Below are 16,389 nucleotides of genomic sequence, written 5' to 3' on the forward strand. Positions count from 1 at the left end.
AGAAATTTGATACTGTGCAGAAAAATCCTTCTTGAAAAGATGTCTTGAGACTGTCCAGGAAAGGTTCCTAAAATCTAGAAAACCCTACTCTTCTTTTACCAAGTTCTACATGTGCTAGATCGGGATGTTTTTGTTCCCAATAGGCCAGTCGGCCGTACATCCAGGAAGAGCTGCGGCACATACCTGATGGTGCCGGGGAGGCAGGAAATGAGACTGGAGCCACTGAGGTCAACTCAGACCCAGGCCTAGGGAAAGGCAGCTTGGAACTGGGGAGTGAAACTCCGTACCCGCTGCTGTTGCCTAAGGGTGTAGTCCTAAAACTGAAGCCAGTTGCCAACCGCTTTTCCAGAAAGGCATGGAGACAGAAGCGGTCGTCAGTCCTGAAGCCTCTCCTTATTCGACCTAGTCCCTCTGTCCAGCCTAGCTCCAACTTTGGGAAAACACCAGCGAGGTCAACTCAGTCAGAAGCCCCTCCAAGCAAAATGGTGGTCCAGATTCCTACCATGATCCAGCCAGCCACTGTCTTACAGACAGTCCCAGGTGTCCCTCCACTGGGGATCCCTGGAGGTGATAGTGTGGACACTGTCTTCCCTCTGCCTGAGTCCCAGACCGTGGTCTCCTCTACCCCACTACTCGTGCCCAAGCTAATGCTGCCCTCTCTTGCCCCTTCTAAATTTCGAAAGCCAAGTGTGAAACGAAGAACTTCAAAGAGGAAGGGGGCCAAGACCTCTGTCTGTCTGAAGCCTGCCCCCCTCATCCACCCTGCGCCTGTCATTTTCACTGTCCCTGCCACCACCGTGAAGGTTGTGAGCCTTGGCAGTGGCTGCAATGTGATCCAACCTGTCAATGCAACTGTGGCCCCAACTTCTCAGACCATTCCCATCACCACACTCTTGGTTAACCCTGCTTCCTTCCCCTGCCCATTGAACCAGCCTCTTGTGGCTTCCTCTGTGCCACCCTTAATTGTTTCTGGGAACTCTGTGAAACTTCCTGTGCCATCCACACCTGAAGATAAGGCCCAAGTGAATATGGATGTTGGTTGTCCTTTGGCTGAAGGGAAAAATGCCTTTCAAAGCCTAGAACCTAAGTTAGAGCCCCAGGAACTGTCTCCTGTCTGTGCTCCTGTTTTCCTGAAGGAGGAGCGCAGCCCAGGCCCTCCCCCAGCAGGTGGAGCATGCCAGGAGGAATTGTCAGAGAACAACGTCTATAGCTGGACTATCGTGAAAACAGAGGAGGGGAGGCAAACCCTGGAACTACTGCCTCAGGGCTTCCAGGAATCGCTGAACTCTCCCCCTGGGAATTTAGAGGAAGTTGTCAAGATGGAACCTAAAGACCCTGGGGAGGAAATCGCCAGTGGATCCTCAGAGCAGGGCATGGGTGATGAAGTCAAAGAAGAGCGCTCTGCAGAGCTGGGCACTGGCTTCTCAAGTGAGGAGTCAGGCGGTGCTAGAGAGGTGAAGAAACAGTCAGTCCTCCAGGGGGAGGAGGAGAGGAGTCCACCGGCTAAAGCCTCGTCAGCTTCTCAGGAGCCTCCTGCTGAAGGAAGCTCAGGGGATGCGAGCAAAAGCTCTCCAAAGACTGCTTCTTCCTCCACTGACCCTGAGGTGGTGCTTAGCAGCCCCCCTGGGAAGCCTGAAGACTCATCCAGCGTTGATGGCCAGTCAGTGGGGACCCCAGCTGGGCCGGATACTGGAGGAGAGAAGGATGGGCCAGAGGAAGAGGAAGAAGAGGACTTCGACGACCTTACCCAGGATGAGGAAGATGAGATGTCGTCAGCCTCTGAGGAATCTGTGCTCTCGGTCCCAGAACTCCAGGTGAGATTGAGGGATATTCTCATGTAGTCTGTGGACTCAGTCATATGTTTAATTTATTGATAGGCCACCTGCTTGCTTGCTTGCTACACTATAGATAGTCCTAAAATAATTTTTATTTGACTTTGGAATGGATTATGGGACATAATTTGAGGTTGAGGTGAGAGGAGAAGGAAAGGGTGGACTTCTACTTACTATATTTGCCTTAAACTCATTTAAATGTTAAATTGAATCACTTGAGCACAGTTTAAATGTCAAAAAAGAAAAGTCGATCATGAGAATGGACTGCAGCAAGGGAGACTATTCTTAGGGTAGAGGGGGCCTTTCAGAGTGCAGCCTCCCCACCCCCGCTGTTGGGCAGCAGCCACTGCTGCCTCTGATTCTGTGCCTTGGAAGAGCAGCCTTCTCCCTGTGGTACTCCGCCTCCTTCACCCATACACACACCCCCGTTGATTAACCTCGGCTCCTCCTGACAGTCGCTGTGCAGTCAGCACTTGGCGAGCCCTTAGCCCTGGTGAACACTCTTCGGGGGGGTTTGCAGGAAACCATGGAGAAACTGACTTGGCTTGCGTCTGAAAGGCGCATGAGTCAGGAGGGTGAATCTGAGGAAGAGAACTCCCAGGAGGAGAACTCGGAGCCTGAGGAAGAAGAAGAAGAAGAAGCAGAAGGAGCAGAAAGCCTGCAGAAGGAGGATGAAATGACAGGTGAAGCAACTGGAGACCCTGCCGAGAAGCCGCCTGCCACCTTTTCCTCACCCAGGACCCCTCCGGAAGTGGAGGCCGGCAGGACCTCAGCAGGTGAGTGTGGCACCTGCAGGAGGGGCAGGTCCCAGTTGGCCTCACTGGATCTGGGCAGAGCGGCTAGCTTATAAACCAGGTGCAAGTTCCCAGAGGAGATCTTCTGGATATCCCCTGCCGTCTTCCTTCCCCGACGCACGTCTAACTGGGTGCCTTTGCAGAGAAAAAATGCTCAGAAGTTTTAAGTTCAACTCTTGTTGGCTGCTGGATTTGTATTAGGTTCATCCAGGCTTACACTGGTACTTAATTCATCTGTCACGCCTGAGGCTACAAGCTATGGTTATTTCAGAAAAGACTGCTTACTCCTCACCAAGACATAGTCCCTTGAGAGCCCAGCCAAGGCCGTACTCACTCTTTAGACTTCCTTCCTTGCTGTGCAGTAACTCAGTATCCCACCATTACCCCAGTTAATGCAGTTAACACTCCCAACTGGGCACAGAGCCGCCACGATGGGGGCGGGTGCCTCTTGCACTGTTCTCCCTACAGTTTGTCTTTTGAGTTGCTCCAGAACTTCGACCAGGATTTGGACGGGGTGGGTGCTTGTGGCTGGGTGGGAAGAGTAGGAGTTGCAGGAACAGAGAATCAGTCTTTTCCACCTGTACTCTAAGGAGAGCACATCAAAGCTGCTGGGAAGGGCAGAAGCAGTCATCGAGCTCGCAGCAAGCGGGGAAGTCGGGCCCGGGCCAGCAAGGACACCTCCAAGCTGCTGTTGCTGTATGATGAGGACATTCTTGAGCGGGATCCACTCAGGGAGCAGAAGGATTTGGCCTTTGCTCAGGCTTATCTCATCAGGGTAGGCAAATGCTACTTCCTGTTGCTGCTATTCCCTGTGAATGGGGCTGCTTCTCCATCAAGGGAGGTGTTTTTAAAATGAAGTCTGCTTTCTCATAGACACTGAGAAATTGCTGGTGGTTACCATGGTGGAGGGGCTAGAGTAGGTGGGTGGGGAGGGTGAGGTGGATAAAGGGGCAGAAAAGTTCTCAGTCATCATGTAAGTCAGTCACGGGGATGGTAGTACAGCACAGAGAATACAGTCAGTGATTCTGTAACATCTTTCTCTGTTGACTGATAGTATCCGCACTAGTGGAAGTGAGGATTTAATATCCGTTGAACCACTGTGTTGTGTACTTGAAACCAATATAAGATTGTAAAACAAACAAACATGTGAAGTGTGCTCTTCAGGCTGTTGCAGAACAGCCTTGCCTGCGTCTGCCTTTGTTCTTGGAATTACCAAGATGTATGTGAGAGAAACACAAGGAGATGGAGTCATTGACAGACAGGCTCATTGTTAGTACCTTGGCATGACCCCTCTGTTGCCCAGAAATTGGGGGAAGATGATGTCACCATCAGTAGTGAGAGGTGAGGCCTCACTGGGTGGGCTGCTAAGGGCCCTTACTGAGTCCTCGGCTTGAGAAGATGGGCCTTTGGTGGACCATCCAGAGAGCGGGTCTCAGGGAAGCACCCTGATCATCAGACGTGAGCCAGCCTCTTCCTGGTAGCTGTCCTGCATAGCTGTCCCATTCTTTTGGTAGCCAGCAGGTTCCTTTATCCCCGAGTAGGGGGAGTACTAGCAGCAATAGTTGTGACTCTTTCTTGTCTCACGTGTTACTAACATTCCTAATTTCCGTATTACTTACCCTCACCTGATACCTTGCTGAAATCAATGTACAGAACATTCCCTATCTATTTCAGTATTGAGCTGAACCAGGAAGAGGTAGGGCTGTGAACTAGAGAAAAGTTTACCTGGTTTTGGGGGTAGGGCTATGGTCCCCGGAGAAGGAATGCTTTTCAGTTGCCCGCTGCCTACCAGAAAAGAAGCTGTGCTTTGCTCACTGCTCAGTGTCTTCCATTCATATTCACACCTAAAGGCCTGTAGGAGGAGAACCTCTGCAGGATAATTCTGGGACCTCTGACAATAATTCCTTCTCCTCCTTTCAGACTGTTTTGTGGGGGCCCAAAGAAAGGGTACTGATGATTGGAAGTCTTTCTGTATAGGTACGAGAGGCCCTGCAACATACCCCTGGCAAGTATGAGGACTTCCTTCAGGTCATCTACGAATTTGAGTCCAGTACTCAGAGGCAGACAGCTGTGGACCTCTACAAAAGCCTGAAAATTCTGCTCCAAGACTGGCCTCAGCTGTTGAAGGACTTTGCTGCTTTCCTGTTGCCTGAGCAAGCTCTGGCCTGTGGTTTAGTGAGTAGATGGGTAAAGATGGCACACTAGGATTCCTGGTCACAGAGAGCCTGGGATTGGATAGAGTTGATGAACACTGTTCCAGCCTCCTGACTGTTCCAGGCAGACAGCCCTCCCCAGCCCAAGGCAATAAGGGATTCCTTCTTATTCAAGGGCTGGTCTTCCCAGTCACCATTCTTCATTTTCTTTACATGTGGAATGAGAGTGTTTTAACTTTAGTTGCCAGTGGAGGCCTTAGGTAAACCATACTTTGCTCCTCACTGTTGTAAAATGGGCATTCATTCAACAGACAAATATACTAAATGCCAACTATGTGTTAGGCAAGTTCTAGGTCTAGGAATATACTAATTATAAAAGACTAAAATCTTTACCCTTGTGGAACTTACAGTCTCATGTAAGGTCAGATGATAAACAGTAAAATATATAGTCAGTATATACATTATAAAAATTACAAAATAGATATGAACAGTAAAATATATAACACATGATGCTTTATAGTGATAATGTCTTATAGAAAAATATCAGGAAAGGGCAATAGAAAATTGTAGGCAGAAAGGGCGAGGAGTGGGGTGTTCTGTTTTTATACATGGTGACCAGGGAAGGCCACTGTAGTAAGGTGACAATAGAAATACTGGAGAAATGTCTAAACATGAGTGATAATATCCCAATAGTTTTGGGTTTCTTGTCATGATTGACGAATACAAGGAAAAGGACATAATGAAATCTTTCTGGCAGTCTTAAGGCAGTTAAATGATTATGTGTATCATGCCAGTCTTCACTTCCTGTATTGTTATGAGGATCGAATGAATATACATATGTGAAAATTCTCTGTAAACCATGAAATGCAACATGAATTTGTCTCTAATTTCTCAGTCCATGAAACAATGAACAACCTGAGGTATGTGCATCTCTTGAATCTTTCATTCACATCTTTGTCATTGGGGTCGGTAGACTCCAGTGACTCATGGTGGACAGATGTCAGCCTCTTAAAAAAGATCCTACAGTTGTGAACTAGAGCCCTGTCATCCCCCACACCCCCAGCCTATTTCTCTTGATTCTTATGCTTAGAACACTCCTGTCCTGCTCTAGCTGTATCAGTGACACCTTTCTGCCCTCTTTCCACTCTGGTAGTTTGAGGAGCAGCAGGCTTTTGAGAAGAGTCGCAAGTTTCTTCGGCAGCTGGAAATTTGCTTTGCAGAGAATCCCTCGCACCACCAGAAGATTATCAAGGTCCTCCAAAGCTGTGCAGACTGCCTGCCGCAGGAGATCATGGAGGTATTCTTCCCTGTCTCCCTTCCCCAGCCTCTCGCACATCCTCCTGCTTCCCAAGTACCATGGACCTCCTGGAGGGGATGAAGAAGGCAAAGACTTTTTAGGTCTACCTGAAACGCACAGCACTGGAATAGGGGGTAGTTGCTGCCTAAAAGCAGAGCCTGACTGATCTTTGCAGGCTCAGGAATGCTGTCAGGTCCCTGGAAGGGAAGCTCAAGGAAGGAGGCGATGGGGCCTAGGAGGAGTTTACCTCCTTGCTCTGCTTGGGTTGGGGCCTGAGCTGGATGGAGATCGGTAGTGCAGGGGTAGAAAGTGTTGTCACTAGGGATCACACTTATCATTAATACCCCTCCCATCTGGGCAAGCAGGGATGGAGGTGAAGTGTAAGAATTCTTAGCTACCAAAGAGAGGCTTGTGTGTGTCTCCCATCTGACTAGGAAAGCCAACTTGTAAGGACATGGGATTGGTGTGGGGTGGCAGCCTGGAGAGGCTCTGGAGACTTCATCTTTTCCTCTGTACCTCTTTCCAGCTCAAGACACAGATGTGGCAGCTGCTCAAGGGCCACGACCACCTGCAGGATGAGTTCTCCATCTTCTTTGACCATCTACGCCCAGCGGCTAGCCGGATGGGTGACTTTGAAGAGATAAACTGGACTGAAGAGAAGGAGTATGAGGTACAGTCCTGGGGCTGCAGGAGGGCTCGGGACGTGGGGGGACCATGTGTAGGAGGAATATCTGCCCGGAGTCTGTGTTGAGTGGCACCAACTCCTCCCCAGTTTGATGGCTTTGAAGAAGTGGCACTGCCTGATGTGGAAGAGGAAGAGGAGCCCCCCAAGATACCCACAGCCTCGAAGAGCAAGAGAAGAAAAGAGATGGGGGTCCAAAATCATGATAAGGTACACCAAATTGCTGGGGATTATCTATTTTTCATGAGTTTTCTGTGTGTCCTGGCTCAGTGTGGTGCAGAGCGTCGGGGATCCGAGGCAGTGGGGAGCAGGAGCCACAGGTCAGGCCGCGGGACACGCAGCGCCCAGGGGAAGAGCAGTGCGGTTGCGTCATTAGAAGGATCTGCTTCCCCCTTTTCTCTCTGGCTCAGAGTTCTTTCTCTTCTCCTTAGGTGTTGACTTCTTCCTTTCTGTTCATGTGGAGAAACAGAAGCATGATTCCCCATTCTAACGATAGTGGTAACAGCTAACACTTGGCTGTGTTATATTATCATGCATCTCTTGGAAGTGGTTTACATGACATATTCACTCACTTACTCTCACAGTAGTCCTATGAAAAGATCACTCCTGTTTGTTTTACGGAACAGGGAGCTAAAGGCCAGCACTGCCAGGATCTCCCATTGCATAAGCAGCAGTGCTAGGATATGAACCGGGGTGATCTGGCTCCTGAGTCCCCTTGTGCTCAGTGTTCTCTACTGCTCTTCAAGAAGTAGTCTTTTTAATCAACGTCCCTTTACTACGTCTTTCACTCTTTTCTTGGGGAAAAACAGCTTCTTAGTAGCTGAATGACCTTGGGCAGCTTATTTAATCTCGCTTTGTTTTAGTCTCTTCATCATCAAGGGGGATAATAATGGTACTTGTCTTGGGTTTATTGACCAGAGTGTCACTGAGTGGATCTCCCATATGTACAGAGCCCTCTCTCAAGGGGACTGGGAGAGAGGGGGGACCTCAAGGCACAGGGAGACAGAACCAGACACAGGAGTGAGTAGATCTCAGGACGGAGCTCTCCAGTGCCTTTGCATCAGATTGTATTTGACGTAAATATTTCTTGACACATCTGGGCAATTGAGATATGTCAGTCTTTGGGTCATTTAAGGAATTTTTTTCAGGGATCCATAGTAGGCTTTAATCGAATTTGGGCCTTGATTTCCTGAGGCCGTGTGAAGAGATGGTGTATAACAAAAGAGAAAGGACGGCTTTGTTCAGATGGCTCGCGACTTAGCCTCTCCTCTTGGTACCGTAAGTGCCTGGCTGCTAACGAAGCCTAGGTGTCTCCTAGGAGGCTGAGTGGCCAGATGGGGTCAAGGACTGTGCCTGTTCCTGCCACGAAGGAGGCCCTGATTCCAGGCTGAAGAAGAGCAAAAGGAGAAATTGTAGCCGCTGTGGCAGCAAGGTGAGGAAGGAGCTGGGGCCAGGGGTGTCAGAGCTGCCCAGGGGCCTCTGGTTGCCTTAGTGTGGGGGGCATGTTTTGCTACCACAGGTGTGTACCTTACTGAGTTCCTGAAAGGATAATACATACATACAAATAATGGGCAGAACACATACACATTAGTATGTGTGTACAAAATAAGTAGAATCCTAAAAATATATATTGGATTTTGCTTTTTTAAGAGAATTCTATAGGTTAAACTTCTGCAATTGGGAAAGTCAATCAATTTGAATATTTCCCCCTCAGATTTTTTTTTTTTGATGAAATAAGCCCATGTCAGTAAAGCAGCCCATGAAGGTAGTGCTGGTTCTCCAGAGTAGGGCTGGTTGGCAGCGAACTACAGTCTTTGGTTAGAGAAGGAGCAGGAGGGTCCGTAGTCTGTCCTGGGCCACCACAAAGCGCTGGGGCAGACGCTCTTGCTGGGTGACTTGCTGAGCATCGGGGCAAGGCTTCCTCCTCTGGTCGGGGCCCCGAGACGGAGGTCAGGAGACCCTTGACCCAGAAGGCCATCCTGCAGGTCTGTGACAGCAGATCCTACAAGAGCAAGGAGCCCCCCGAGCCGGTGGGCAGCAGCCCCCACCGAGAGGCCAGTCCTATGCCTGGTGCTAAGGAAGCTGGGCCCGGCAAGGACGCGATGGAGGAGGAAGCCGCAGGGGAGCGAGGAAGCACTGAGGCAGCCCAGAGCAGGACCGGCAGGAGCACCAGAAGGGGAGAGGTGTCCGTTCCAGGTGAGCAGTCAGACTGCCCGGCCCGTGTTTCTCCCTTTATTTCTGTCTCATTCTCACTCACTTCAGGCGGGAACTTCCCGTGAGCCCACCCCACTTAAGTAGCGGTCCGTTCAGGGAGGGGCCACCACCTCTTCGCCTGTCCAGCCTTAGTTTTCTCTCCTGTAGCCTCAACTCCTTGCAGAATTAAGAGTGCTACAAAACCCATGGTTCAGTGTTCTCATGTGCCCATTCCTGAATCCCTTCCCCTTATCTCCAGGTCCTCTGCACAAGATCTGCATTCTAAAGACTCAGCCACTTTCAGCTGTGGCAGCTCAGCTTAATGTCAGCTTTACATGTAACTTTGCCGCCCCCCCCACCCCACACTGTGTTCTTCTACCTTAGAACTTTCTCACAGTAGCACAGCAGAGTGCCGTGTGGTAGTTCATGATCCTCTTGACCCTGTCCATACCCTTAGACCCTTCGTTCTCCTCCTACACAGGATTAGCAGTGGGGAATACGTGGCCGTCCCCTCAAGAAGTGACTCCTACAGACCGGCCCCTCCTGGATGGCTTGCCACCCTGCTCACCAGAGACTCCTCAGCTTCCTTCCAAAACCGGAGCTGTGCCACGTACCATCAGGAGAAGCCAGGCCGGGCCTGAGGTTCCCTCACGCCCAGCAGCATCCCCCAAACCTCAGAATGAGGGGGAGGGTCCTAAAGCAGTGGGTGCGTCAGAGGCTTCCATGCTGGTCTGGGATGCCTCAGAGACTGAGAAACAGCCTGGAACTGTTGAACCCGCTGCTTCCTCCCCAAGTCCTGTTTCCTCAAGGACCAGAGACTTAGGGAGAAGACAGGTGTCCGGGAAACCAGAGACTCAAGAGAGCTGGCTGCCTTCAGACAGGGCTGGGGTGAAAACCGCAGACAGGATGTTGCCTGGCCATGAATCTTCGTCAGGAACTGACACCTCAGAGACTTCTTCCAAAGCCCCTAGACGGGGTCTGGCTAAAGACAGTGGAGTACAGGGCAAGGGGCCAGTGGGGGAGCAGCAGCCCAAGGCCACGGAAGCCACGGTCTGTGCCAACAATAGCAAGGTCAGCTCCACCGGGGAAAAGGTGGTGCTGTGGACAAGGTAGGCAGTGGGAGCAGGGGGACGGTGCATGAGGGTTAGACAGGCGCATGGCATTTTAATCATGGCGCCTGGCTTACAGGGAAGCTGACCGCGTGATCCTCACCATGTGCCAGGAACAGGGAGCACAGCCACAGACTTTCAGCGGCATCTCCCAGAGGCTGGGAAACAAGACCCCCTCCGAGGTCAGTGGGGGAAGTGCTGCAGAGCTCCAGGCCCAGCGGGAGTGAGGGGAGGGCTGGCGAGCAGAGGACAGGTTGGCCAACTGAGAAGTGGAAGACACCAGCTGCAGGTCATGGAGGTCTGCTTGGAGGAGGGGCTTGGCTTGGCAGGGTGGTTGCTAGCGGTTCTAGAAGAGAAGGGACATTGGATTTTGGGGTAGAGGCCCCAGAGGTTCCATTCTAGTTTTGTTTGTAAGAGGTGTGTGACTTTGGGCACAATATTTCGCCTCTTAACCTGAGTTTCCTTATCACAACCTTGCTGTGTGGACAAATAAGACTGTCCAGCTGTGCACAGTGCTTCCTAGGTGTGAACATGTTGCTTAGGCACGGTGAATGCAGCTCCGCCCTCCTCCTAGGTTTCCCACCGTTTTCGAGAACTCGTGCAGCTCTTCCACAGCGCCTGCGAGGCCAGCTCTGAGGACGAGGAGGACGCGGCCAGCACGGGCAATGCGGACCAGCTGTCTGACCGCGGGGACCTACTGTCTGAGGAGGAACCGGATGAGTGAGACTCGGAGGTGTGGGTGTCGTCTGCACTGGATCAAAACCAACCGGCGGACAGAGAGGGTGGTCATACTGCGCTTGTAGCACCTTGAGCTCAGTGTGCAGAGCAGGAGGAGCAGGTGCGAGGACTAGGAAGTCTGAGGTCTTTTCTGAAGACCTTAGAAACCTACTTTGTGAATAGCATTGAGGGAGAGTGGGGTTCACCTCCTTTTCTACCTTTTCCTGCCCAGTCTGATGGTACATATTTATTGTCCTGTGATCTAATCACAGTGTTTCTAAATGTAATAAAACTCATATGTTGGTACAGCCAGTCCCAAGACACCACACTTCTGCACCCAGCAGTTTTTATTGTAAACGAACTCTTTTCCTTTCTTGGGACGTTAGTCCATGAGGTTGTCACCGCCCTGGTAGCACTGAGCCAGACTGTGCAGCTCCTGCAGCGTCTCCTCTAGGTCATCCTGTTCCACTCCGGCATCCATGAAGCTGGCCCACCGCCGCAGGTCAAGTCTGGCGAGCTCCCTGGCTAAGTCTTCCAGGGTCTGGTTCAAGGATGAGGAGGAGCAGAGGGCCCCGAGCACTGGGATGCTCTCCACTGCTATGGAGAGAGAGACAAGGGAGACCTGTAGGTGGCCTGTTACTCTGCCCTGGGACTTGGTCGTACAGACAGGGAAGTCTGAGGCTTTGATAGGTTTGATTATACAGTAAACTCAGTGAATTTTGTGTCCCATCCCCTTAGTATGCCATCCCCTTAGTAGTCCAGAGGAAGAACACTTCTGTCAGGGGCCATGGAGTGAATAAAGGAATGTCTGTGAACTTTCTAAGTACCTGTATCCAGGAGGGGACATAGTGAAACCTCTCTCATGCTTGCAGTCTTGGTTTTCTTCACCTCCTACATACCTGCCCCAGTTGGGGGACCATCTAGAACCAGCCCTTGCTGGCTGAGGCTTGAGGAGAAGAGGTCAGGGTAAGGAGGAGCCACCTTGCAGGGAGTCAGCAGCACATGGGAAGAACTGTGGGGGCAGGTGCACAGCAGCTGAGTGAGAAGAAGCCAAGGCAGGCCTGAGGTCTGGGAGGAGAGGAGCAAGCATTAGACTGACCTCCTGGCTCTAGGCTGCTGCTGCTGTAGGTACTGCGCCAAGACGTCTTCCCCAGTGGTGCCCGCATGGAGGGGAGAGGGCAGAGGTGTCCCTGGGATGAGCTGACTGCCGGAACAAAGCAAAACCACCTTTAATCTGTGGTGGCATGAATACAAAACTAAGGCTTCTTACTTTCTCAGGCCATGTACTGAATCAGGATGCTCAAAGTCTTTGTTTTCTTTTCTTTTCTTTTTTTTAAAGTGAGGCAGAGGGAAAGGGGGCCATGCTACCGGAAGGTCCAGAGATACTGGAGAGGAAAGGAAGAGTCCTGACGAGGACCCCTCAGGGGACCGCTGCTCACCTGGCGTGGTGTGCCTTGTCTACACCCCTCAGCACCACTGACTGGGCAAAGCAGCGTGTGTCAGAAGGGTCCCCACATGCAGACAGTGGGGTCCACGGTGTGGCTCCTCCAAGCTGCACCAGGGTATCAGGAAGGGACTGGCTTGAAACCAAGGGGAAGGGAATAGCTGCTGCTGCCACCACCACCTATGGGTAAGGAAGAGACCGCGCCTCAGAGCTTTGTCTCAGCGCTGACCCAGCCCTTCACAAAGCTTTGTACCTTTTTCCCAGAGAAGTTCAGCATATCAGCCAGATGAACCATGGAAACTGGCGAGGAACGCAGGCGGTACGGAACCGTGATTGTGTCCAGGGCTGTAGCCAGGATGGCACTACAGTGGAAGGGCAGGGTGGCCTGTAAAGAGGATACCAAGAAGAGCACTGGGCCTTTCAGATCTGGAAGAGAGTGTGGAGGCAGAACCGTATGGCAGAGAGGCTCAGTGCTTTGGGACCGAGCAGGGCAGTGTTTGGCCCCAGGATGGACAGGCGTAGGACAGACAGTGTGACCTAAGAGGCCACATCACAGCTGAGTTCAAGCTCAAGTTTCACTCACTGAGCCAGTAACAAAGGCTGACTTGGTGGGGTGGGGTGGGATGGAATTGGAGGCTCTCTAGCTGCAGTCAGAACAAGTGCGTAGAGCCTTACGTCGTAATGTAGGTGAGGGAAGCTGACAGGTGGCTGAGGTCGCAGCCCCAGGCTGCCCCCCAAGGATAAGGGGCACACCAGAGTGCTGTGAGCAGACAGGCGCACCAGACCAAACGCAGTGTTTAACAGCCGATAGACGTTTTTCTGGGGCTCCTGGTGGAAGATAGGAGAGTACTTTGTCTTAAGCCCCTTTCTGACTGGGTTATCCCCTCATTTCTCCCTCCCTACCCTGTGACTGTTGTTTTCTCCCCCAGTTCTACTCACCCCAAGACTGTCGGGGCCAGGGAGCAGGCCCCAGGTTATTATTCCCCGCCCTAAATACTCGTCTTGCAGCAACTCTGTGGCCTTAGCGCCTACCCCAGAGAAGCCGTCATGCAGGTCACACAGGATCTGGAAGCCCTAGAGAGGTGAATGATGACAGCTAGTGGGATGAGAAGAGGGTCTACCCCGGTGTCCACTGGGCCGCGCAGCTACCTGCAGGTAGTCACATTCCTCCACGTAGAAGTGCAGCCTGTCCTCCAGCTCCTCCAGGTACCTGGGCTCCTTCAGGACGCTCTCCCCTTGGCCAAACGCCTCCAGGCGACCTGCTTCCCTGCCATGCGTAGACACAGTCCAGGACTTACCAGGACTCCCCCTAGCTCCCTGCCAGGAGCTCTTTTTCTCGGGGAGGGCCAAGAAAATGGCCTCAAGAGCTTCAGCCAACAACAGAGGGGACCCATTCTCTTGCCTCTCAGCCTCTCAGGCCCCCCATACCCGTCATGGTTATACTTCTGAATCACACAGATGCTCCGGGGATGGAGATGGACTCTGAGGAAGTCTGACCAGACTCTGATGCTGCCGTCTGTGGGGATCTGTGGTTTTGGGGTTGTGGCGGTGGTGAGTGGTGGAGGACCTAAAGAAAAAGCAGAGGAAACGTACCTTTCTCTATGCCCCCGCTCTGCCGGGTTCCCTGCCCTGCAGTGTCTGGGGAAGTCTCACCTTTGCCAGTGGGAATGGATTTGACTCTCCAGAGACCATCACTACTTAGCACTCCCTGGTTGGAATGAGAAAAATATTTTTAGTTCCATGCAGTCCTAGAGGCAAAAGTTGATCAGTCCTCCCTGATTCTGACCAGACCCTACAGCTGCCTTTCTGTTCACAAAGTCACAGTCCTTTAGGAAAAATGCCTTTCCCCAAAATACCATTCTAAAGTAATTTAAGATGATTAAAATCCTCTTTATTCTCTGCCCCAGTGAAGGCACTCTGGTTGTAACACTGGTTCAAAAAGTTCAGCTTAGCGGCCCTCACCTCTGCGCTCAGACAGTCCTGGAGATAAGGGTTCTTGGGATAGAGCTCCTCTTTGTGTGTGGTGAGCTTCCCCTGCCTGAAAAAAATTGGGAGATTGATCATAGCCACAGTTTCCCTGAGCTTAGCCTCCTGTGCACACTCCCCACTCCTCTCCAAACCACAAATACCATGCTATCGCGGCATCTAGTTGTCTGTCTCTGTAGGGTCCACCTTCTTGTTTTAGGGAGCTCAGACTACCTGTATGAAAATAACAAGCAATGTCAGGTCAAAGCCTAGTAACTCCCTGCCTTCAGCTAATCTTCCTCTGATCACCTGACGACCTGCTGCCATCATCCAGCGCTTGGCTCTTTCGAGCTTTCTTGAGTATTCATGAGTTGGAGGATAGCCTTGCCTAAGAGAATCATCCTTCCATTCCCAGCTTAGTCATTGGCTGTGGGACCTGGGCAAAGAACACACTCAGTGGTCCTACAGGAGTGTAACATTTGTCCCCAGGTAGCCCGTTCCCTAGTTGGCTCCCCAACATAATGAAGTTTTGCCGCCTTGCGTCCCTAGGATGTTGGCATACGCTGGTTAGTTCTCCCTGTGACTCCTCATCTCCGGTCCTTCTGCCTCGTATGGTCCAAGGACCAGGAAGCGAACGGATGCTAGTGCCTCCACGGGAAGGGGCTAACGGCATTGGTTGACGCCGGCCACTGCCTCACCCTTCAGATCCATGAGGATGAGTCTCGGCGTGTAGGTTTCCTGGCCGTGCAACGTCCGGCCGGTCCGGTACAGGACGTCCGGGCACAGCTCTCCTGGCGACTCCTTGGCGTCGGTCGGACCGCACACCGCAGCATCCTGGGGTGCACAGAGAAAGGACTGGGCTCGGGGGGCGAGAGGGACAGGTCGGAACTAAGGGTGGAGATCCCGATGGCTCCCCCGGGACAGCCGCTCGGGGCGCTCACCTGCTGGTTCCACCAGTGCGCTCCTACGAAACCCGCAAAATGGCCCAACTGCAGCGTGAGCACCTCCCGAGCCCCGCCCGCCATGCCGCACGGCTTCCCCAGGCCGCACAGCCTTTGCCAGCCAACTCGCTGCTGCTACCCGATTGGCTCCGCGGTTTGTGGGAGTGGCCTCAGTATCTGCGTCCTTATTGGTCCTTTCCCGTAAGATAAACGATCTGTCGGACTTCCGAAACGCGGCCATCATTCCCCGCCTCTTCCTAGCACGGACCTGTCCTGTTTCGGTCGGTATCAGCGAGAGGCGGGGGCGGGGCCGCGCGCGGGGCCCCGCGGCGCGGCTCGCGCCGGAAGTTGTGGGCGCCCGGTGCAGCTTCCTGGGTGCTGTTTTTGCGACTTCCGCGGGCGTCCCAGGAGCGGCTTCCTGAAGGTTCTCCTACCCCGGTTTTTACTGCCCTTGCAGGTTTTGTCACTTCTCACAGGATACTACTGCTGGTAATAGCGCATCAGGCAGAAATAAAACCTTGCCAGAAAAGTAGATACTCCCCTAAAGCGCCCCACGCACCTCCTTCCCCGCCAAGAGTCACAGCCTTCCTGCCTTCTAACCCTGGGGCCTGGCTCTGACATCTGTTCTATCCCGTTTTGTAAATAAGGCGGAGTAAGTATTCTTTTGCTCCGTATCATTTGTGAAATTCTCTATTCTTGCATGTAATTAATAGTTCATTTTCATTGGTTCAGAATAGATAATTGTATGAATATACCGCAAACGACCTATTTCTCTGATTATAGACTTTAAAATTGTTTCCACTTTTTGGCTATTGGCTGCTACAATGATCGTTATTGTGCGTGTGCAAGTGCACACGTATACCTGGGAGTCGAATTGTTGGGTCGTGAGCGGGGTATGTTGGAACTTGGTAAATCATACCAAGCTGTTTTCTAAATTTCTTTACCAGTTTACAATTCCACACCAATTTTACACAGTCCCAGTATAGGGGAGTTTTCAGTTGACATTACAAAATTTTGCCAACATTAAAAAATTTTAGTCCTTACTTTTTTTACCGATTACTAATAAGATCGAGAGCACCTTTTCAAATGTTTATCAGCCATTCGGATATCCATTTTTGTAAAGTGAATGTTGATTTCTTGCCCATGTTTCTTTTGGATTATCTCTTAGTGATTTGTTGGAGTAAGTACTTTCTTATGGATGGAAGCCCTGTGTCAATTATATGAGTTGAAAATATTTTCTCCCCCTCTGGTTGCCTTTTCAT

The 16,389-nt window shown here is 51.6% G+C and overlaps 2 protein-coding genes across 19 annotated transcripts in view; one reads left to right on the plus strand and one right to left on the minus strand.

The window, feature by feature from the left end:
• Positions 1-11,103, plus strand: part of GON4L (gon-4 like) — a 77,612-nt gene extending 66,509 nt beyond the window's left edge. For 7 of the 10 annotated variants that reach the window (XM_073221371.1, XM_037016777.2, XM_073221369.1 and 4 more), the window contains 12 exons: positions 144-1,814; positions 2,353-2,608; positions 3,217-3,401; positions 4,604-4,801; positions 5,933-6,076; positions 6,603-6,746; positions 6,849-6,968; positions 8,077-8,190; positions 8,744-8,954; positions 9,433-10,060; positions 10,140-10,242; positions 10,635-11,103. In XM_073221371.1, the coding sequence (XP_073077472.1) occupies positions 144-1,814; positions 2,353-2,608; positions 3,217-3,401; positions 4,604-4,801; positions 5,933-6,076; positions 6,603-6,746; positions 6,849-6,968; positions 8,077-8,190; positions 8,744-8,954; positions 9,433-10,060; positions 10,140-10,242; positions 10,635-10,784 (3,924 nt within the window). In that variant the 3' untranslated portion in view covers positions 10,785-11,103. Of the gene's footprint in view, positions 1-143; positions 1,815-2,352; positions 2,609-3,216; positions 3,402-4,603; positions 4,802-5,932; positions 6,077-6,602; positions 6,747-6,848; positions 6,969-8,065; positions 8,191-8,743; positions 8,955-9,432; positions 10,061-10,139; positions 10,359-10,634 lie in introns of those variants that run through there. The other 3 variants (XR_012124930.1, XM_073221370.1, XM_037016776.2) reach the window with 3 other exon arrangements.
• Positions 11,104-11,106: 3 nt separating this feature from the next.
• On the minus strand, positions 11,107-15,282 carry MSTO1 (misato mitochondrial distribution and morphology regulator 1). 9 transcript variants are annotated; one of them, XM_017676644.3, is made up of 14 exons: positions 15,128-15,282; positions 14,885-15,020; positions 14,351-14,420; positions 14,184-14,259; positions 13,875-13,929; positions 13,650-13,788; positions 13,371-13,488; positions 13,161-13,295; positions 12,897-13,049; positions 12,475-12,606; positions 12,217-12,401; positions 11,877-11,981; positions 11,677-11,789; positions 11,107-11,371 (listed from the first exon to the last, which is right to left on the minus strand). In XM_017676644.3, exons 1-14 carry the CDS (start codon positions 15,209-15,211, stop codon positions 11,160-11,162), a joined length of 1,713 nt encoding a protein of 570 aa, XP_017532133.2. In that variant the 5' UTR covers positions 15,212-15,282; the 3' UTR covers positions 11,107-11,159. The 9 variants fall into 9 exon arrangements, 8 of the variants coding, with proteins under 8 accessions (XP_017532133.2, XP_017532132.2, XP_036872674.2 ...); XM_017676643.3 differs by having other exon boundaries at positions 11,107-11,374; XM_037016779.2 differs by having other exon boundaries at positions 11,877-12,011.
• Between the last annotated feature and the right edge of the window lie 1,107 nt (positions 15,283-16,389).

The sequence above is a fragment of the Manis javanica genome, chromosome 14 (assembly GCF_040802235.1).
Source record: "Manis javanica isolate MJ-LG chromosome 14, MJ_LKY, whole genome shotgun sequence".
NCBI classification, from domain to species: Eukaryota; Metazoa; Chordata; class Mammalia; order Pholidota; family Manidae; genus Manis; species Manis javanica.

Excerpts from the sequence above, each read along its gene's own strand:
- MSTO1 (XM_037016778.2), bottom strand. The coding sequence starts at position 15,211 with ATGGCGGGCGGGGCTCGGGAGGTGCTCACGCTGCAGTTGGGCCATTTT. Across the intron at positions 13,930-14,183 it reads AGGACTGTCTGAGCGCAGAG|GGAGTGCTAAGTAGTGATGG; the intron begins GTGAGGGCCGCT and ends CATTCCAACCAG. Across the intron at positions 12,402-12,474 it reads TGAACTTCTCTGGGAAAAAG|GTGGTGGTGGCAGCAGCAGC; the intron begins GTACAAAGCTTT and ends CCTTACCCATAG.